Here is a 17,914-nt window from a genome sequence, read left to right as displayed (position 1 = left end):
TTGTGCCCCTCTTCATTCTTCCTCCTCTTGCCCCTCTTACCCTATTTTCCCTTTTTGTGGTATGTTTGCTTTGAGTTTTTGTGTTTTAGACAAGGTCTCATCTAGCAGAAGCTAGGTAAGCTAAATGAGCTCAATGTATTAAACAGAATCAAAGTTGAATTATTGATCCTCCTGATTCCAGCTCCTAAGTGCTAGGAGTAGCAGCATGTGCTGCCACTCCCAACCACCTCTTCTTCTGTTAAAGTATTTATTGAGCCATATGGTGAGACAATGTAAATGTATCTGTTCTTCCTTTCCTTGACATTTCATCATGAAACCCTTATCCTTTTTTTTTTTTTTTTTTTTTTTCCTTCTGGTTTTTTCAAGACAGGGCTTCTTTGTGTAGCTTTGTAGACCAGTCTAGTCTGGCTTCAAACTTGCAGAGATCCACCTGCCTCTGCCTCCAGAGTGCTGGAATTAAAGGCATGAGCCACCACTGCCGGGTGAAACCTTTATTCTTTGTCTCCTGAGTTATCTACCACAATGTTTATGCATTGTGTTTACTTGGTACATTAACGTCTTCCACACAACAGTTCTATCCTACTTGTCTGAGAGCTGAATTTTTTGGATTTTTTGTTGTTTTTGTCTGTTTTTTGTTTTGTTTTCAGCAAGGTCTCTCTGTAGTCCTGGATGTCTTGGAACTCATTGTGTAGACCAGGCTGACCTCAAACTCACAGAGATCTGCCTGCTTCTGCCTCTAGGGTGCTAGGATTAATGGCATGTGTCACCACTCCTAGCTTCTGCAAAATTTTTAATAAAAATACTTAAATTTGTTGATTTGTGTTCGTTGGTTAAATAGTGGCCTGTGTTGTGCTGGACTATTCAGTAGACACATACCTTTGCACCTCTTTCAGTCTTGGCAGAAAGTGGATCTTGTTAAGACAGAGGGTGGTCAGTCTTTCTGTAGTAAATGAGTGAAGAGATGACTGGGAATTAGTGGGACAGCTAGTCTACTTCTTGGGTTCAATTATTGTATAAAGTGTTTGTTTACATGACATGTCTCACTGTATAGCCCTGGCTGGCTGAGGCCCTCTTGCCAGAAAATTTCTTACTGCTGGAATTAAATGTATGTTGCTTTATCTAATTTAAATAGTCTAGTATTGTTGCTAATTTACAATGTTACCACTTGAAAATATTTTGGTGTTTTTATATTTGGTTGTACACAAAAGTAAAATCTGTTGACAGAGGTGCTAAGTAATTTGTCATTCAGATAGAATATTCCATTATCTAGTCAGCAATTGAGAGCCTGGGCTTTGTAATCAGGCCCAGTTCACATTCCTGTTCAGTCACTTGCCAGTCTCTCTCAAGCCCCAGTTTTATCACAGAAATTGTCACAATTCAATGAGAAACCTTTAGAAAACACTAATGTGCTCAGCTAGAGTGTGCCCACAGAAATAATAGCTCTAAAGTGCTTCCTTAGTGCTAAAAGCTCTGCCTAGTGCTGGCTCCAGTTAATTGAATTGTCTGGCTGATGGAGCATCCTTTTAGTTCTCTAAAGTGTATTGTGCACTAAAGCATTACGACCTAGAAGACAGAGAAAATGGTTAAATTTTCATCAATGATTTAAGATCCACTTGTTTGGGTGGTTCTCAACCTGTGGGTCTCCACCCCGTTGAGGGTTGGCAGATCAGATATCCTGCATATCAGATATTTACATTACATACAATTCATAACAATAGCAAAATTACACTTATGAAGTAGCAATGAAAATAATTTTATGAGGAACTGTATTAAAGGGTTTCCACATTAGGAAGATTGAAATCTGCTGCTCTAGTCCTTTATAGCAATAATTTGAAATATTGATTCTTTTACAGAGCTGTAATCTTAAACAGTGGGCTGGAATCTGTCTCCAGATATACACTGGCAACTGAGGAGGGGTTTATGGTCTGTGTGTCTTGTGGTGCTTTATGTGTATTTTGCTTTTTTTCCCCCCTATATTCTTGTCTTACCTATTAGTCCTTAAGAGTTTGCTTTTTGGGCTGTTTATATCTTTAAAAAAGATAAATAAAACGGCATGTGGTGACACATACCTTTAATCCCAGCACTCCGGAGGCAGAGGCAGGCAGATACCTGTGAGTTCAAGGCCAGCCTGGTCTAGGACAGCCAGGACTGTTAATCAAAGACACCTTGTCTCGAAAAAACTGAAAGAAAACATTTCCTCCCTATAAATTAAACATCTTGGGTATGGTTTCCCACTCTGGAGACAGGGTGGATAGATGTCTCTTCAGTTTAAGGCCAACTAAATATGAATAGCAGGTTCTAGGGCATCCAGGACTACATAGTGAGACCCTTTCTCAAAAGACATGGGGTAGGGAGGATTGGTTAAGGGGGTGCCATTGGAGAGATGGCTCAGCTGTTAGGAGCACTAACTGCTCTTCCAGAGGTCCTGAGTTCAATTCCCAGCAATCATGTGGTGGCTCACAGCCATCTGTAATGAGATCTAGTGCCTTCTTCTGGCCTGCAGGCAGACATGAAGGCAGAACTGTATACATAATAAGTAAATCTAAAAAACACACACAATCACATATCTTTGGGATTTAACTATCTAATTCATTCTTATAACAGTTTGTAAAATTAAAACTCCCAGAAAAGTTGTCATATTGACCGTCAGATAGTTTACTTAATAGAAGAAAAAGCAACGAATTAAGTCTTCTAACCAGGGCATCTGCACAAATCATAGTCTAGCAGTAGGAAATAAAGATGATTGAACTGAATAATAAAGTCTGCCAGGGGACATTAGAAATCATTTTCCCTGGAATAGAAAAGGCTGAGACAGAAAAGAATAATATCGGTTCTTGTGGGTGGTCCTGATGCCTGACTGGGAATGAGGGCCAGGGAACAGTGGTAACTCGTGGGTGGCACTGAGTAATGATTTTTGGAAGTCTGAGATTTTTAGCAGCACTGAAGCTTAGGGCTATCTACCACTGTTTGAATAACTTCTGAAATCTCTAGCCTTGCCATACTAAAGCTGTAATGATACTGTTCGTGAACATTTAATACTTACGTAAAGTTAACATTTTTTTGGTGGGAAGCAGAACTTCAAGGGATTGGTGGCTTAAGGCTTTTCAGTTTTCACTGTTGTCTTTATATGGAATTTCTTGTGTAAGATTCCTTGTACGTGCTTCCATTTTGACATCTGTAAAATGATGACTTTTCTATCCATCATTCATGATAGAATTTAGCATTTCTTTTTTTGCTGACTTTTTTGTTTGTTTTTTATTTTTCAAGACAGAATTTCTCTGTGTGTAACCCAGGCTGTCCTGAAACTCTTTGTAGACAGGCTGGCCTCAAACTCACCTAGATCCATCTGCCTCTGCCTCCAGAGCACTGGGATTAAAGGTGTGTGCCACTACCACCCAGCTTTTTTCTGTCTTTTTAGGAAGAGGCTTTCACTAATACAGTATCTTGTCTACCTTTTAATTGACTTCGCAAATGATAAATGTACTGAAAAAAAATATTTATTTTAGTAGCCTTAGCTCGCTATTGTTAAGTAATCTTAAAATAAAATGAGATACTAACAGTACAAAATATTATTTCTTAATTATTTTTAAGACATGCATAGTAGGTGACATAAGAAACTGAAGATGGAGACCAGATATGGGGGGATAGACGACAAAATGGATGGCTATTGGGGCTGGAGAAATGGCTCAGTATTAGTACAGACTGCTCTAGCAGAGGATCCAAATTCAGTTCCCAACAACCTCCAGCTCCAGGGTATCTGACGTGTTCTTCTGGCCCATGGATACCTGCACATACATGCACATACCCACACATAGACACATACCCATAAATAAGTCATAAGTCATAGGGAGCAGGAAAGAAATGGCTCAGCAATTAAGAATGCCAACTGTTCCTACAGATTTTTGATTCTCAGCACCCATGGTAGCTGCTCATAGCAACTGCCTCTTTAACTCTAGATGCCCCTAACCTTCCTGGGTACCTGCATTAATGTCTACAAATTCACACAAACACACAATTTAAAGTTTTGGTTTTTTGTTTTGTTTCTAAATGGAAGGTTTAAATTTGACTATATCCTTAGTACTTTATGAGTCTGGTATCACATGCATTGTTCCTTATTTAGGAAAGAAAGAAAATTTGACTTTAGGGGCCTGGGGAAATGGCTCAGCAGTTAAGAATGTTATTTACTGTTGTAGAGGACAGGAGTTTGGTTTTCAGTAGCTTGTTTGGGGGTTAGAGGACTCACAACCATCTGAAACTCCAGCTGCAGGGGATCTGGCACCACCTGCTGGCCTCCAGGGGGACTAACATGTATGTATATATACAGAGACAAAACATAAATCAAAATAAAACAAATCTTTTTTAAAAAATAGAAAAGATGCTCTTAGCGTAAAACAGAATAATAAAAACAGAAGATTCTTTAATTTGCTATCTGTGTGTACTGACATATAGGCTTTCTTTGTTTTGTTTTACTAGTAACACTGTATTGCCTAAGCTGGCATCAAACATTTGATCTCCTGTCTTAACCTCACAAATGTTGGTATTATGGGCATGTGCCACCACACCCTGTGGTAAATAGGCTACTTTTAAAACAGTAGAAACCTTTCTTCATTTGAAATTTTGTGTTGTGCCCCAATACATAAAATAGAGACTCTAGTCAATGCAAGAGTAGGGATTACTCTTTTCTTTGGGGTTCCTAGAGTGTTTTCAGGAAACCTAGATGATGTAGATTACTTGAGGACCTTTGGTGTGCAGAATGAGCATACTTTTCTATAGTTGTGACACAACCTGACCAAGCAACTTACAAAAGGAAGTCTTTACTTACGTTTTCAAAGGGTTAGAGTCCTTGGTAGAGCAAAGGCATACCAGGAACAGCTAGAGCTCACATCTTGGTCAGAAAGTAGGAAGCAGAGTCAACTCAAAATGGCAGGAGTCTTGAAAACTTAAAGCCTACCCCCAGTGATATACTTCCAGCAAGGCCACACCTAATCCTCCCAGTTCTCAACTGGAGACCAAGTATTCAGAAAATACCTTATGGGACCATTATCATTCACACTACTGCAATTTGTAATAGATATCTGGTTTTTTTTGTTTGTTTGTTTGTTTGTTTTAGGGGGTTTCTTATTTTTTGAGACAGTGTTTCTCTGTGTAGCTTTTGGAACCTGTCCTGGCACTCTCACAATAGACCAGGCTGGCCTCAAACTCAGGGAGGTCAGCCTGCCTCTGTCTCCCAAGTTCTGGGATTAAGAGGTGTGTGCCAGCAGCACCATTTGGCCCTAGACATCTGGTTTGAATGCAAGTTCTGTCTCTAGTTGCTGTTTCACTGACAGTTGTTACATCTGAACCTTAGTATCTTGTAACCATTTGAATGTAGTCAAATGGAATCTAGTATTTGGCTCACAATGTGTCTGGAATGCCAGTTATGTAGGCTTATTCTAATTTTAGACTGAAACACAAAGATACTTTGTCAAAGGGTTGTATTATTTATTGTTTTTTGTTTTGTTTTTGTTTTTGTTTGTTTGTTTGTTTTTCAGGATTTCTCTGTATTGCTTTGGAGGTTGTCCTGGAACTCACTCTGTAGACCAGGCTGGCCTCGAACTCACAGAGATCCACCTGCATCTGCCTCTGCCTCTGTCTCCACCTCCCGAGTGCTGGGATTAAAGATGTGCGCCACCAAAGGGTTTTAGATTTTGACTTTTTGGTAGTGGTTATGATCAGTCAGTTCCCAAACAACCAAAAAAGTTGAACTTTTGCCTGGTTCTGCTGACTACAGTGGTAGCAGCCTCCCAGGCTTGCATAGTTGCCTGTTAAGTGTTTTGGTGATGGACGAATTTGAAAAATTCCTCTTTTGTCTGTCTAGTAGCAATTCATGTATTGTCTTTTGTTAGACACTACCTTTAGTTTGATTGTCCTCTTGACCTAAGCTAATAAAGCACTGTTAACACATAATCTGGCTACAAGCATTTTAATGTCATGGAATGAATTAATAATTACTGAATATTCTACCTTTTAAAGTTTAATTCTCAGTATACCAGGAAAATTTTTGATTGGAAGTCTTTTGGAAATAAAACATGCGAGAGCTTTATGTGATTGTTTATTTGGTTGTTTGTATTGAACTTGGGTTATGCATGATTTTGGAGCCTATATCATCCAAGTAAAAAGAATATCTCAGCCTCTATTTATTTAAATTCCTCAGTGTTTGCATTATCAGCACATTTAACTTTGTACAAAATACTCATTTTTGTGTAAGAAAAACATCATGATCTATATTTGTGTGTTATGTGCATACACACACACACACCATGGTGCAAAATAGCAGTCAGAGGACAAATTGCAGGAATTGGTTCTTTTTTTCCACCATATGGATCCCAAGGGTTGACCTTGGGTAGTTGGGGGAAATGCATCAAGTCCGGACTTAAAATTTCTGCTTTGTGTCTCTGAGCCTTAACAATTGGAAGAAATAGCAGTGACTATCGATAGTGTGATTTAATTTTTTCTAGACTTACTTGTCCTATGAGTCTCTGGCCATCACTAATCCTTGGTTGCGGATTTATCATCTGTATAATGAGAGTTAAGTCAGGTCTCTTAAATACTAGCTTTTAGCTAAGTGTCAAATATAAAGTGAGTATGGGAAGGATATTTTTTATACATAGTACATATTCAGAGAACTGCTGTTATTTTCAGTGATTAAAGCATTTTTCTGTAAAGCATTTTCCATGTTTGTTTACTAGTTAATTAAAAAGACAGCAATCAACAAAAACTTTAGTTTATTGAACTAACCCTGCTCTCAGCTATTTCTCCAAGCCCTGATGGGTCACTACTTTGTTGCTCTTTTACATTCACCTTGCAATGACCTAGAAACTAGATTTGCTCTCTTTGAATGATGTTGTACTAAAAAGTTATAGGAGGAATGGGTAGTAAGAGGTTTGTATGAAATTTCTAGATTAATTTAAAAACAAACATGGACTTGGTGCTTAGAGTATGTTTAGAGAGGACTTGTAGTGTAGCTTACTACCTGTAGAAGAATTTCCTCTAAAACAGCCAAAATTCACTTGAGAGGTAGAGGCAGGTGAGTTCTCTATGAGTCTGAAGCCAGCCAGGTCTACATAGTAAGATACTATTAAAGGAAGAGGGGAGGGGAGGGGAGGAGGAAGGAAAGAGCCAAAATTAGTAGCATAGCTTCTCAAAGAAAGTCCTTTCTTTGGAAGCTAGTCACAGGAGCTAAGTCTGTTTCTGCAAGTCTCCAGACATCTTCCTTCCATTTCCCACAGCTCTTGTTTTTCTCTGTTCTAGCTCCTTGTTTTTGGTCCTACTCTTCACTCCTGCACAAGGCCTTATCACTTCTTCCTTAGTCTCTTTCTCACAAGGAAAATGGAAACCTAAAAACAATAGCCAAAAAAAAAAAAAAATTGCTTTTCTTTACTGTTGTTCTCCATGCTTTCTATCAAAACATGAGATGCTTTATACAAGTGTCCCTCAGCTGTTTCAACACAGCCAGGACCAGTACAAAGAACTCCAGCTGTTGATGAGTGTCATCCATTTGAAATCATTCTATTGTCATAATAAAGTTTAAAAATAAGCCAGACAGTGGTGGTGCACACCTTTAGTCCCAGTACTCTGGAGGCAGAAGCAGGCTGATCTCTGAGTTCCAGGACAGCCAGGACTATATAGAGAAACCCTGTCTCAAAAAAAAGAGAGAGAGAGAGAAGGAGAGGGGAGGGAGGAAAAAAAATCAAAGATAAAGGCTATACTGTTCACAAAGTACTGTATTGGTAGGTTAGTGATTTATGAATATATAATTTGGATTGATTTTTCCTTAGTTTCTTCATTGCTCAGCCCCTTTCTGACCTTCATTGACTGAAACCAGATTCCTATATCACAGGCTCTGCTTCTGCAGAATTGACTGGTCTTTACAACACACTTAGTATTGATTGGGGGGGGGGGCTTAAATTGGTTTTCTTGTACATGGGCACCCATAGCTTTTTAACCTCAACTGGCTGTGCAGTGTAACATTACCTTGAGTATTCTAACTGAAAAGGGTAGGCTAAACTGAGTTGTGAGAAGTCTGCTGACAAAAATGGCTTAAATCCATCTACTACAGAAGGAGATATTGTTGAAATTTATTTTGTTTAGAGGTGAATAAGGCAAACTGTCTTTTGTTGTGGTTATTTGGCTTTGAGGTTGTTTTTCTTTTTTGGTTTTGGTTTTTTGAACACAGTATCTCCTGGCTGGCCTGGAACTTGCTGAGTAGTCCAGACTGGCCCCAGACTCATAAGATCTGCCTGCCTTGGTACAAATAACATAATGTTCTTAATTGATAACATAGCTCTGGACTGTTCAATCAAACCCAGACCTTAGGGCTGGTTATAAACCTTCCTTAGGGCTGATTATGGCTCATTTGTAGAATGCATTCTTAGAGTGCACAGGGTCCTGGCTTTAATGCCTAGCACTAAGAAATAAAATTTGAGTATAAATGAGACTTGAGCCATATTGGGAAGGTCAAGAATGTTCTTTCTCTGATAACTGGTTTTGAAACAAGATCTCTTTTGTTTAGGTTCACTCTTGATCTGCTTGCCTTCCACATGCCAGAATCTAATTCTGTGTGTCATTATGCTCAGCCTTAAGTAATAGCTCCAGTTAAATGTAATTTTTTTTTGTTGAATTTGTTTTTAAAAATGATATAGATGATAGAAAAATTAGTTGATGCTGTAGTACACAATTCCAGAAAATTAAGCTAAATAAGTCACAGATGTAAATGTAGTTAGTTCTAACTGCTGACATATAACAGAATTGGCTAAGAAGAAGGTGGACGTGAATCTTGGTGGCTTGGTCTAGAGAAAGTGATAGAGATAGTAGACATGGTCAAATTAAGGGTATCTTTAAAGATGAACCATCAGGACGTGTTGTTGAATATAGGGAACACATGTTAGGGGAAACCCAGGCTTTCTGCCTAAACAACTGGCAAAATGGAGTTGCCATTATTTAACAATGCAAAATTTAATTTGGAAGAACCAGGTTCTGGTTACAAATAGATATTTGTACCTAGCCAACCTTTGGGAGGATTGACAAAACTTTATAGTACATTAAAATTTGTGCAAGAGACTAAAAGAAAATGTTGCAAGGGGTAGGGGGACTAGTGAGATGCCTCAGTGATTAAAGGTACTTTCTGTCAAACCTGACTACCTTTTAGTCCGGATGGTTGTGTTCAGGTCTTAACACCATGTCAGGCAGCTCACACCATCTGTAACTCACTCCCTCTGGCTTCCACAAGCACCTGTATGCACAACATCACAGCATCCACACATACACAATATTAAATATAATGAAAACTATACATTTGCTTTTAAAGTTGTACATGGACTAAAGGGGCAATATATATGTGTATATGTATGTGTGTGTGTGTGTATATATACATATATATTATTGCCAGAGTGTCATACATGATATTTTACTTGACAGATATTTTCTATTAAGTAATTTGTCATAGGTAATTTAAATAGGGAGTTCGTTCTTCAGTGAACCTTGAAATGTTTTCTTAGGCCTTGCGTTGGTGGCACACTCAGGAGGCAGAGGCAGGTGAATCTCTGTGAGAACAACCTGGTCTGCAAGAGCTAGTTCCAGGACAGCCTCCAAAGCTACAGAGAAACCCTGTCATGAAAAACTGTGTGTGTGTGTGTGTGTGTGTGTATTTGTGTGTGACTCAGTTCCTTTTTGGGTGTTTGAGACAGTGTTTCTCTGTGTAACAGCCCTGGCTGTCATTGAATTCTCTTTGTAGACCAGGCTGGCCTCAAACTCCACAGAGATAAACCTGCCTGTGCCCACCATGCCCAGCCATTTGATTTCTTTATAGAATGGAAGAAATAATGGTGCCTATATAAGTTGTTAGGGACTATTTAGTGCATTCATGAAGAGTACTTAAGACAGTGCCTAGCATGTAATTGTTGCTTATTAAATGTCAGCTATTACTAAAAGGGAAAGTTTGCTTCTGAGATGCTTGACTACATTGGTGTAGTAAAGTTAAGCCTCTGGTTCTAAAAATAAACATTTTTTTTTCTTTTTTATGTAGTATGCCCTTATAATATCCTTTTGAATATAAAATTATTATTATTTAGTATTATAAAATGTTATGTATAGTTTTAATTGTTATGACCATCTCATATAACAGTGTCTTAATATCTTATATATGTATCATTTAAGTTTTCAAACCACATTCTCTTGACTTCATATTATAATTTTGTCATTGCAGGCAAGAAGACAACAAGACCCTAGTCCTGGTTCCAGTTTAGGTGGTGATGATCTCAAGCTTCGTTAATGTGAGCACAGTACATGTGCCACCCATCTCTACATACACATGCTTCTAGTTGGTATACATAACTCATTGTGCGACCAGAAACTGTGATAACTGGAGGTACTACAGTATATTTCATGACCTGAGGCAGGAAATGACATCAGCTGCCATGGTTTTGCACTATAATACCTGCATTTCTGATTTTTAAAACATGTAGCCAGTAATAATTTGAAATTTTTTTTTCTATGCAAGCTTGTTGGCATTATTTTAGTTGGGTTGCAAGTGTTTACTTTCTCCATTTTAATTTAAAAGTTCATGTCATTTAAAAACAAGATAAGAAATTGAAATTTGTATCAGGGTTTTCTTCAGCAGATGCTTAAAATTATTTTGTACTTTCAGAAGAGTTGGTTATACGGCTTTCCTCCTTGATAAACGTTCTTTGTTTGTGTGTGTTTTCTCCATATCATTTTATGTTTTTTGTATTCTACACCATTTTACAAATGAAGATGTGTTCGAATTTTTTACAAGCTAAAAACCTAGCAGCCTAGAGCTATCTGCCACAGCCTCCTAAAACAAAAGTTTACAGTTGTTAAAGCCACAGTATCCTTTTAAATACTAATACTCACCCTTTCTTGCCCTTTTAAACATAAATGTTTTAAATTAGTATTTTTATTTGTCTCAGATCTGTTTCAAGTTATATTCTATGATCATGAGTTTGGGTATAGAGAAATTCTCCATAGGTGATAATGTTCTACAGAAATGCCCAAAGAAGTCACAGACTTCTGTTTTTATTCAGGGATTTTTTTTTTTTTTTTTTTTTTTTTTTAAGTCAAGTCAATCAGAAAAGGGATACTGGAACTTCTTATATGTAACAGCATATTAAACTGGAGGCAGTGATGAATCAGCTACAAAAGTAAATTGTATTAAAATCATGTTTAAGATAGCTGCTTTCATGTGTATTTTGTATTGCATGCTTTTGTAGAAACAATATTGGTTGATGAAGATTAGTCTTAATGTTCATCTGTGTAGAAGATACATTTTCTCCCATTAATTCTGGGCAAAACATTCACAGTTATATATGATGGTATTTTGCAAAAGGACTATTAATAGTGCATTTGAGATGAATCAGTGTAACAATATTTTTTAAATAGGCTTAGTGTCAAATTGCAATTTCTTTAAATATAAAACTGGAAAAAAGTGCTAAGTCATTTGGCACATGCTTACAATACTTTTCTTGGTCATATTCATTAAATGTTAACTACATTTCTGAATTTTTGCAAAAATGTATTTTATCATAAAATGGCATTATTTTAGAGAATTTTAAAAACTGACATGGTCAATTCAGAAAAGTCTGAATAAGGTCATTGCATTTAAAAAGCATATAAAAATACTTGATTGTGGAGGTGTGTCTTTCATTGTATATAGGTCTTATAATTCATAAACAAAGACCCTGTATCTCAAAATAAAAACTATTTGTTATATATTTGAAAGTCGTGCATGGCAAGGATTGTGTTTGAATTATTATAAACAATAATGTGTTACAAAAGATCATGCTGGCTTTGTATAACTAAGTACTATGAATGAATTTGGTTGGTATTTGGTGTTGTACAGCTCACATGTTTACACTCTCAGTGCCCTAATTCCTCTGGGGGGAATTACCTTTTAAAAGTGATCCTTACAGGGGTGTTTTAAGGTTACTTTAATCACAGAGCTCCTTTGTTTTGACCTCTGCACTTAATTTTATTTTTTAAAATAACATGTCGGTGGTACATTTTCTCTGGTTTTAGCCAAGAGCTTTCAGTCCACCAGTGAATAAGATCACATGGTATTAAATTTTGTTGTTGCCATCTTTCTGTATATAGTGGATGTTTTTTTATTAGCCTTGCACTTCTTCTGTCTTAATGCTGGCATTAAGATCATAAACCCCTTTTTTCTGGTAGTGCAGGCTTTGAAAACTACTTTAAGTTATTGATGCAATTTCATATTTTTTCATAATCTGTATTTAAAATTACATCATTGCATCAACTTTTCTAAATTCATCTCCATTAAAACTTGCCTTAAGCTACCAGGTTGCTTTTATCATTAGCTTTACTGTATATTTGTATGTTTCATTTAGTTTCACATTAAAATCCTGTGTAGTGAAAACAAAGTCTTGGCTCTTTATTGACATAATATGATCATTTCTATCCTATAAGCTACAATTCTTTGATCCTTTTACATTTTTTTTTTTTTTTTTTTTTAGGAAAGCAACAACAGTGCCATCTAGTGGTCCTATCTTCTAGCTCCAAAGAGACAGCCTTCGAATCACAGTGTACAATAATTTCCCAGTATGTGATGGAAGTTGAATGTGGAGTGGGAAGTGGGAGCAGGAGAATCAAAAGTTCAGGGTCACTCTTGGCTACTACAGAGTTCAAGGCCTGGGCTGTATGGTCTCAATAAATCAAAATTGGCTGGAGAGATGATTCCATTACTGCTTTTTTGTAGGGACCAGGAGTTTGATTCCTAACACTCCGAGTAGTCAGATCACAATCGTCTCATTACCAGGGACCCAGTGCCCTTTTCTGGCCTCTGAATACAGTATACATGTGCATGAGCGAGTACACACATATACATAAATTATTTAAAATAAAAGGTACCTTTTTTTTTTTTTTTTAAGTAAGGGGGCTGGATAGATGTTCAGTGGTTAAAGGTACTAGTTACTCTTCTGGACTGGGTTCATTCAGTTCCTAGCACATACATGGTAACTCTCTATCACTCCAGTACCAGGGAATCTAATACCCTCTTGTGGCTTCCTTAGACACTAGGTATCAATATGGCACACAGACATACATGTTGACAAAACACCCATACATACAAAATAAATGAGGATCACCATGGATTTATACATAGAGTGAGACCAGATCTTGGGACAACCTCCGACCCCACAAAAACAAAATTTCATAGATTTATTCCATATTCTAAAGTATGACCATAAAACAGTGACCTGGGCAAAATAAACATTATACATCCACATCAGTACCATCCTTCAGGCTAGTTTTAAAAATAATACACATTAATATGTGGGTATTAATTCTAACATTCTTAGAGCAGGCCATGGCATTTTATCTAGATCAGAAAATTAAGCTTTTTACTTTAAAAGCAGTCCATAAGTTTCATATGTAATGAATAGATTTACAAATTTGCTTACTCACTGCCAGGTTCTGTATAAATGACAAAAACTCCATAAATACTGAGTTGGCACCATTAAGGAATTTTGAACCAACATCAGGAAGACAAGCAAAAGGATTATGAATTCAAGGCCAGTCTGGACTATTTAATGTGACCCTACTGGTTGGGGGCCAGGGCTGACTGTAAGTGAAGGCACAGTGGACAGACCAGTTCACTGTAGAAAGAAAGGTTTATTGGGAATCAAACAGCCAAGACTATCTGTCAGGGATTGGGGGAACAGGGGGAAAGCAAGCAAGGTTTTTTTATATGTTGACAGGGTTGGTGGGGTGTTGAGCTGTTGAGGATTGACTAGGATTAGATGCCCTTACCTGAGGTAGTTGATCTTTGGGGCAGAATCAAGAGAGGTTTCTAGAGGTTTAAAGGAGGCTCCTGGTAAGCAAACCCAGAGTTCAGGCCTTTGCTTACTCAATAGCAGTCCTGTGTGGCACAAGCCACTAACACTGGCATTGGGTAGACCTAACATAGCTACCAGGAAATTTTATATTTTGGTTTTGAGCCTAGCCTTTAATGGCTGAGTCATCTCTCCATCCCACTACCAGGAAATTTTAAATTGCTTATGTTGCTGTTATCAAGATTATAAATGGATAATGAATTATAAAATGGAAATTTTAATGAAAAATATTGAAGCTATACTATTTTTTTAAATTAAAACAAAAGTATATCTGCTAGAAAAATAGCTCAGCAGTTAAAAGCACTTGTAAGCTGGGCAGTGATAGTACATGCCTTTAATCCTAGCACTAGGGAGGCAGAGACAGTGGATCTCTGAGTTCTACTGAGTGAGTTCCAGGACAGCCTCCAAAGCTAGAGTGAAACCCTAGGGGGAAAAAAAATAAAAAACCAAAAACAAAAGCAGCACTTGTTGCTCTTGCAGGGGGCCAAGGTTTGGTTCCCATTATCTACATGGTGTCTCAACAACCATCCCTAACTCCAGGGAATCCCAACATCCTTTTCTGAAGTCCATGGGCACCCACATGCACATAGTGCACATATATACATGCAAGCAAAAACACTTATAAAATATCAAAAAAACAAACTATTAATCATTTAGGCTAACTTAGAGAAAATATCTAATTAATCTCTGTCCTTGAGGAACCTAATCTATCCCCAAAGCTGACTTGAGGCAGTAGCAGTCCTTAAATTATAAGGAAGCATTAGCAGTTCAATACATATGTCCTGGGTAGTCGAGAGTAACCTAACCTGAGGAAACATCAGAGCTGAAAGCTGGCAGTCAACTAGAGAAAATGCTGAGAGTGCAGGTAGCCAGCTAGTTAGTAGGTTAGCAAGTTTGAAAGAACATCAAATAAGGCCTACAACATGGATTTGGAAGGGGCTGCAGAGGCCTGGGTGAGAGATACAAGCAGTTCTGGGCTGATATGTCAACTATAAAATTGGAGAGAACAGGAAGTCACCAAGCAATTGGGAAGTTTGTAGGATGAGTGCTTGAGAAACTTCCTTGGTTGACTGAAAAGATCAAGGTCAGAAATAGAAATTTGTTCTCCTTAATCAAAGGGTAACCTTTTAGCTCTAGTAGCCTGGTGGATATGAAGAATCCAAGCTAAGGGGGAAAGTACAGAACTGTAATTAAAATTTGTACCCATTTTTTTGTTTAAAAAAAATGGTCCATTGTGTTAATCTTAAAACATCAAAACATGGGGCTGGAGAGATTGGTTAAGACCCAGTTTTTAAAGAGCTAACAGCATGAAATTTGTACTAATATCAGTAGTATGCTTAGCCTTCCGGAACAAAGCCAGGAGGGGTTAGGAAATACCTGAAGCTGATATATGTCTTCTGTTTTTATTGGATTAAGCTAATCACAGTGTTTTGGGGTTCCCACCAGAGAAGACCACTCAGCCTAAGAGCCATTTGAAAGTCTTTATTCCAGCTGGCTGGTGACTATGCCTGGGTATTCTGAACCAAAGTGCAGCAATGAACCTTTCCTTGGAATCCATATTTAAGCAAGAAAACCACATCCTGGCTGGAAAGTTCCCAAGATTCCTTTCCCACAACTACAAGCAGATAGTCACAAAAGGCAAAATACTCAATTAACAAAAATAGGGAGGGTTCAAAGAACCCTCATCCTTGAGTTTTTCTCTTCCAGGGATTGTTTTTCTTAAGTTCCCCCTTAACAGTTACTGACAACTTACTCAGCAAGACAATATTATCTGATGTACCAAAATGGAGTTAGAGTCAACGAATAGATAGCCTTTGCCATAGCAGCAACACTCACCTTCCTAAATGAGGGGATTGCAGTACAGTTTTTCCCTAGAAGAATCATCTTGTTTGTGGATAGCTCTAATAACTACCATATTTCACTTTCAATTATTAAATACTGTGGACTGGGAGTATAACTGTATTATAACATTTGCCCAGCATACACAAGGGTCCCAGTTAGATCCTGAGCACTACAAGAAAAAGAAAAATGGTCCAGGCCCTGGTAGTGGATGTCTTTAATCACTACTTGATGCAGGCAGATGCCTGAGTTCAAGGCCAGCCTGGCCTACACAGAACCATATCTCCAGAAAACAGAAGAAAATGAAGTAAATGTCATTGAAAGCCCTTTTGAGCCTGTCAGTAGTGGTGCATGCCTTTAATCCCAGCACCTGGGAGGCAGGGGCAGGTGGATCTCTGTGAGTTCAAGACCAGCCTGGTCTACAGAGCTAGTTCCAGGACAGCCTCCAAAGCCAAAGAGAAACCCTGTCTCAAGAAAGAATGAGAGAAAGAAAAAGGAAGCCCTTTTGAGGAGACTTTTTGTCTTTCAGGCCCACCCATATCTTGCTTTCACGTTATCACATTATTTTTACCAGAAAGATTGGTGTACAATGACAGCTCCTCCAGCCCCTTTCCTAAATGGGGTGTTTATTCTGTTAAGATTTATTTTACGTGTGTCTCTGTGTCTGTCTGTGTGTGTGTGTGTGTGTGTGTGTGTGTTTTCATTCCAGAGTGCGGGCCAGTGTGTGTGGGGAGGGTGGCGTGTGTGCATTCTAGAGTGTGCGCAGCCTGTGAGGACTTCAGATTCCCTGGAACTAAGTGATTGTGAGGTGCCAGACATGAGTGCTGGGAACTGAACTTGGGTCTTCTCTCCATTCCGGAGTTGACTCCCCCTGTTTTCTTACATGCAATTTGTAATTCCTGCCAATTCTATCATGTAACTTTTAAATTACAAAGTATTTTCATATAAGCCAGACCCACTAACGTCTGAGGTAGGTATGGGTTTATTTTTGTTTTCAGACAGGGTCTTGAAGTAAACTTAGATCTCCTGGAATTCACTGTATATAGAACCAGGCTGGCCTAGAATTCACTACTTCTACCAAGAGCTTTCCTGCTATTCAAAGCTGATTGTATTCATGACAGAACTTTAGTGGGTCACATTTAAATAAGCAAAGATAACATCTACCCCAACTGAGAGTTTCCTGGAAGTTGTTTCAGTATTTTTCCTGGCTTTGTGGTTTATTCCAACTTCAAAAATCCTTTTCACTAAAAATCCTTTTCACCTTGTATTTAGAAGCATGGGACTTCTTATCTTTGCCTTGCCTCTCCCAAGACCCCACCTAGCCTACTGCAAGTCAATTCTCCTTGCTATAAATAAAACCAACTGTGTTTTTTGTTTGTTGTTAGTTTAATCATTCCCAGTCTGGTTTGGATTAGAGTTCAGTTTAGGTGGGGGTGGGAATCCACTTCCTTTGTTTGTTTTGGTTTTGGATACAAGATATCCAGTCTCTCAAACTGGTTGTGAACTCCATAGCCCAACATGACCTTGAACTTCCTTATAGCCCAACTGCTGGGATTTCTGGCAGGCACAAACCACCACACCCAGCCTCTCAACATAACTAACTACACGTGTCAGTATTTATTCATCCACTTCCCACTGGACATTCCAGTGACCTAGTTGTTGTTTTGGCATGCAACCATGCTACTCAAAGACGTCCTACTAGTTTTCTTTTGTCTAATGCCCATAGTAGTGACTTCAAATTTTGATGGAACATCCCCTGTATGTTCCCATGTAGACAGTTTGAGTATTTAGTCTGTCACTTCAAATACTAGCCTTGGGGCACAATAATGATAATTGAGCTCAGCTTCCTAGGATCAAGAAACCTTGAATAAACTCCCTGAGCCCCATTTATTCCTCTATAAAATTAGCCTGGGGGTGTGAAGTCTTGTCATCAAGAGGCTTCAGGTACCTTTTAATTTTGGGCAGGCCAAGAGTTAAGGCTAAATACAGCTAGAGGAATCCCTCTTGTGCTCAAGGAAAACAGGCACAGAATGCTTAGGGTTTGGGCAAGACCATAAAGCATTAGCAAGCAGCAAAGCTGATTCCAGGCGGAGCTGCTGGAGGCAGCCTCTGTCCTTAGAATGCATGCCCCAGGCTTGAGTACTTGTGGATGAGACCTGGCTTCTCTCTTT

General features: G+C 38.3%; 1 protein-coding gene across 4 annotated transcripts in view; it reads left to right on the top strand.

Annotated features, from left to right (window-relative positions):
- Cbfb (core-binding factor subunit beta) overlaps window positions 1–11,775 on the top strand; it is a 48,175-nt gene extending 36,400 nt beyond the window's left edge. For all 4 annotated transcript variants that reach the window (XM_051201308.1, XM_051201309.1, XM_051201306.1 and 1 more), the window contains one exon: window positions 10,244–11,775. In XM_051201308.1, the coding sequence (XP_051057265.1) occupies window positions 10,244–10,309 (66 nt within the window). In that variant the 3' untranslated portion in view covers window positions 10,310–11,775. The remainder of the gene's footprint in view (window positions 1–10,243) is intronic.
- The last annotated feature ends 6,139 nt before the right edge of the window (window positions 11,776–17,914 follow it).

Source organism: Phodopus roborovskii, unplaced genomic scaffold (assembly GCF_943737965.1).
Source record: "Phodopus roborovskii unplaced genomic scaffold, PHOROB, whole genome shotgun sequence".
Taxonomy (NCBI): Eukaryota; Metazoa; Chordata; class Mammalia; order Rodentia; family Cricetidae; genus Phodopus; species Phodopus roborovskii.
The sequence above is the reverse complement of the archived record's forward strand: the minus strand, read 5'-3'. Positions and strand labels throughout refer to the sequence as shown.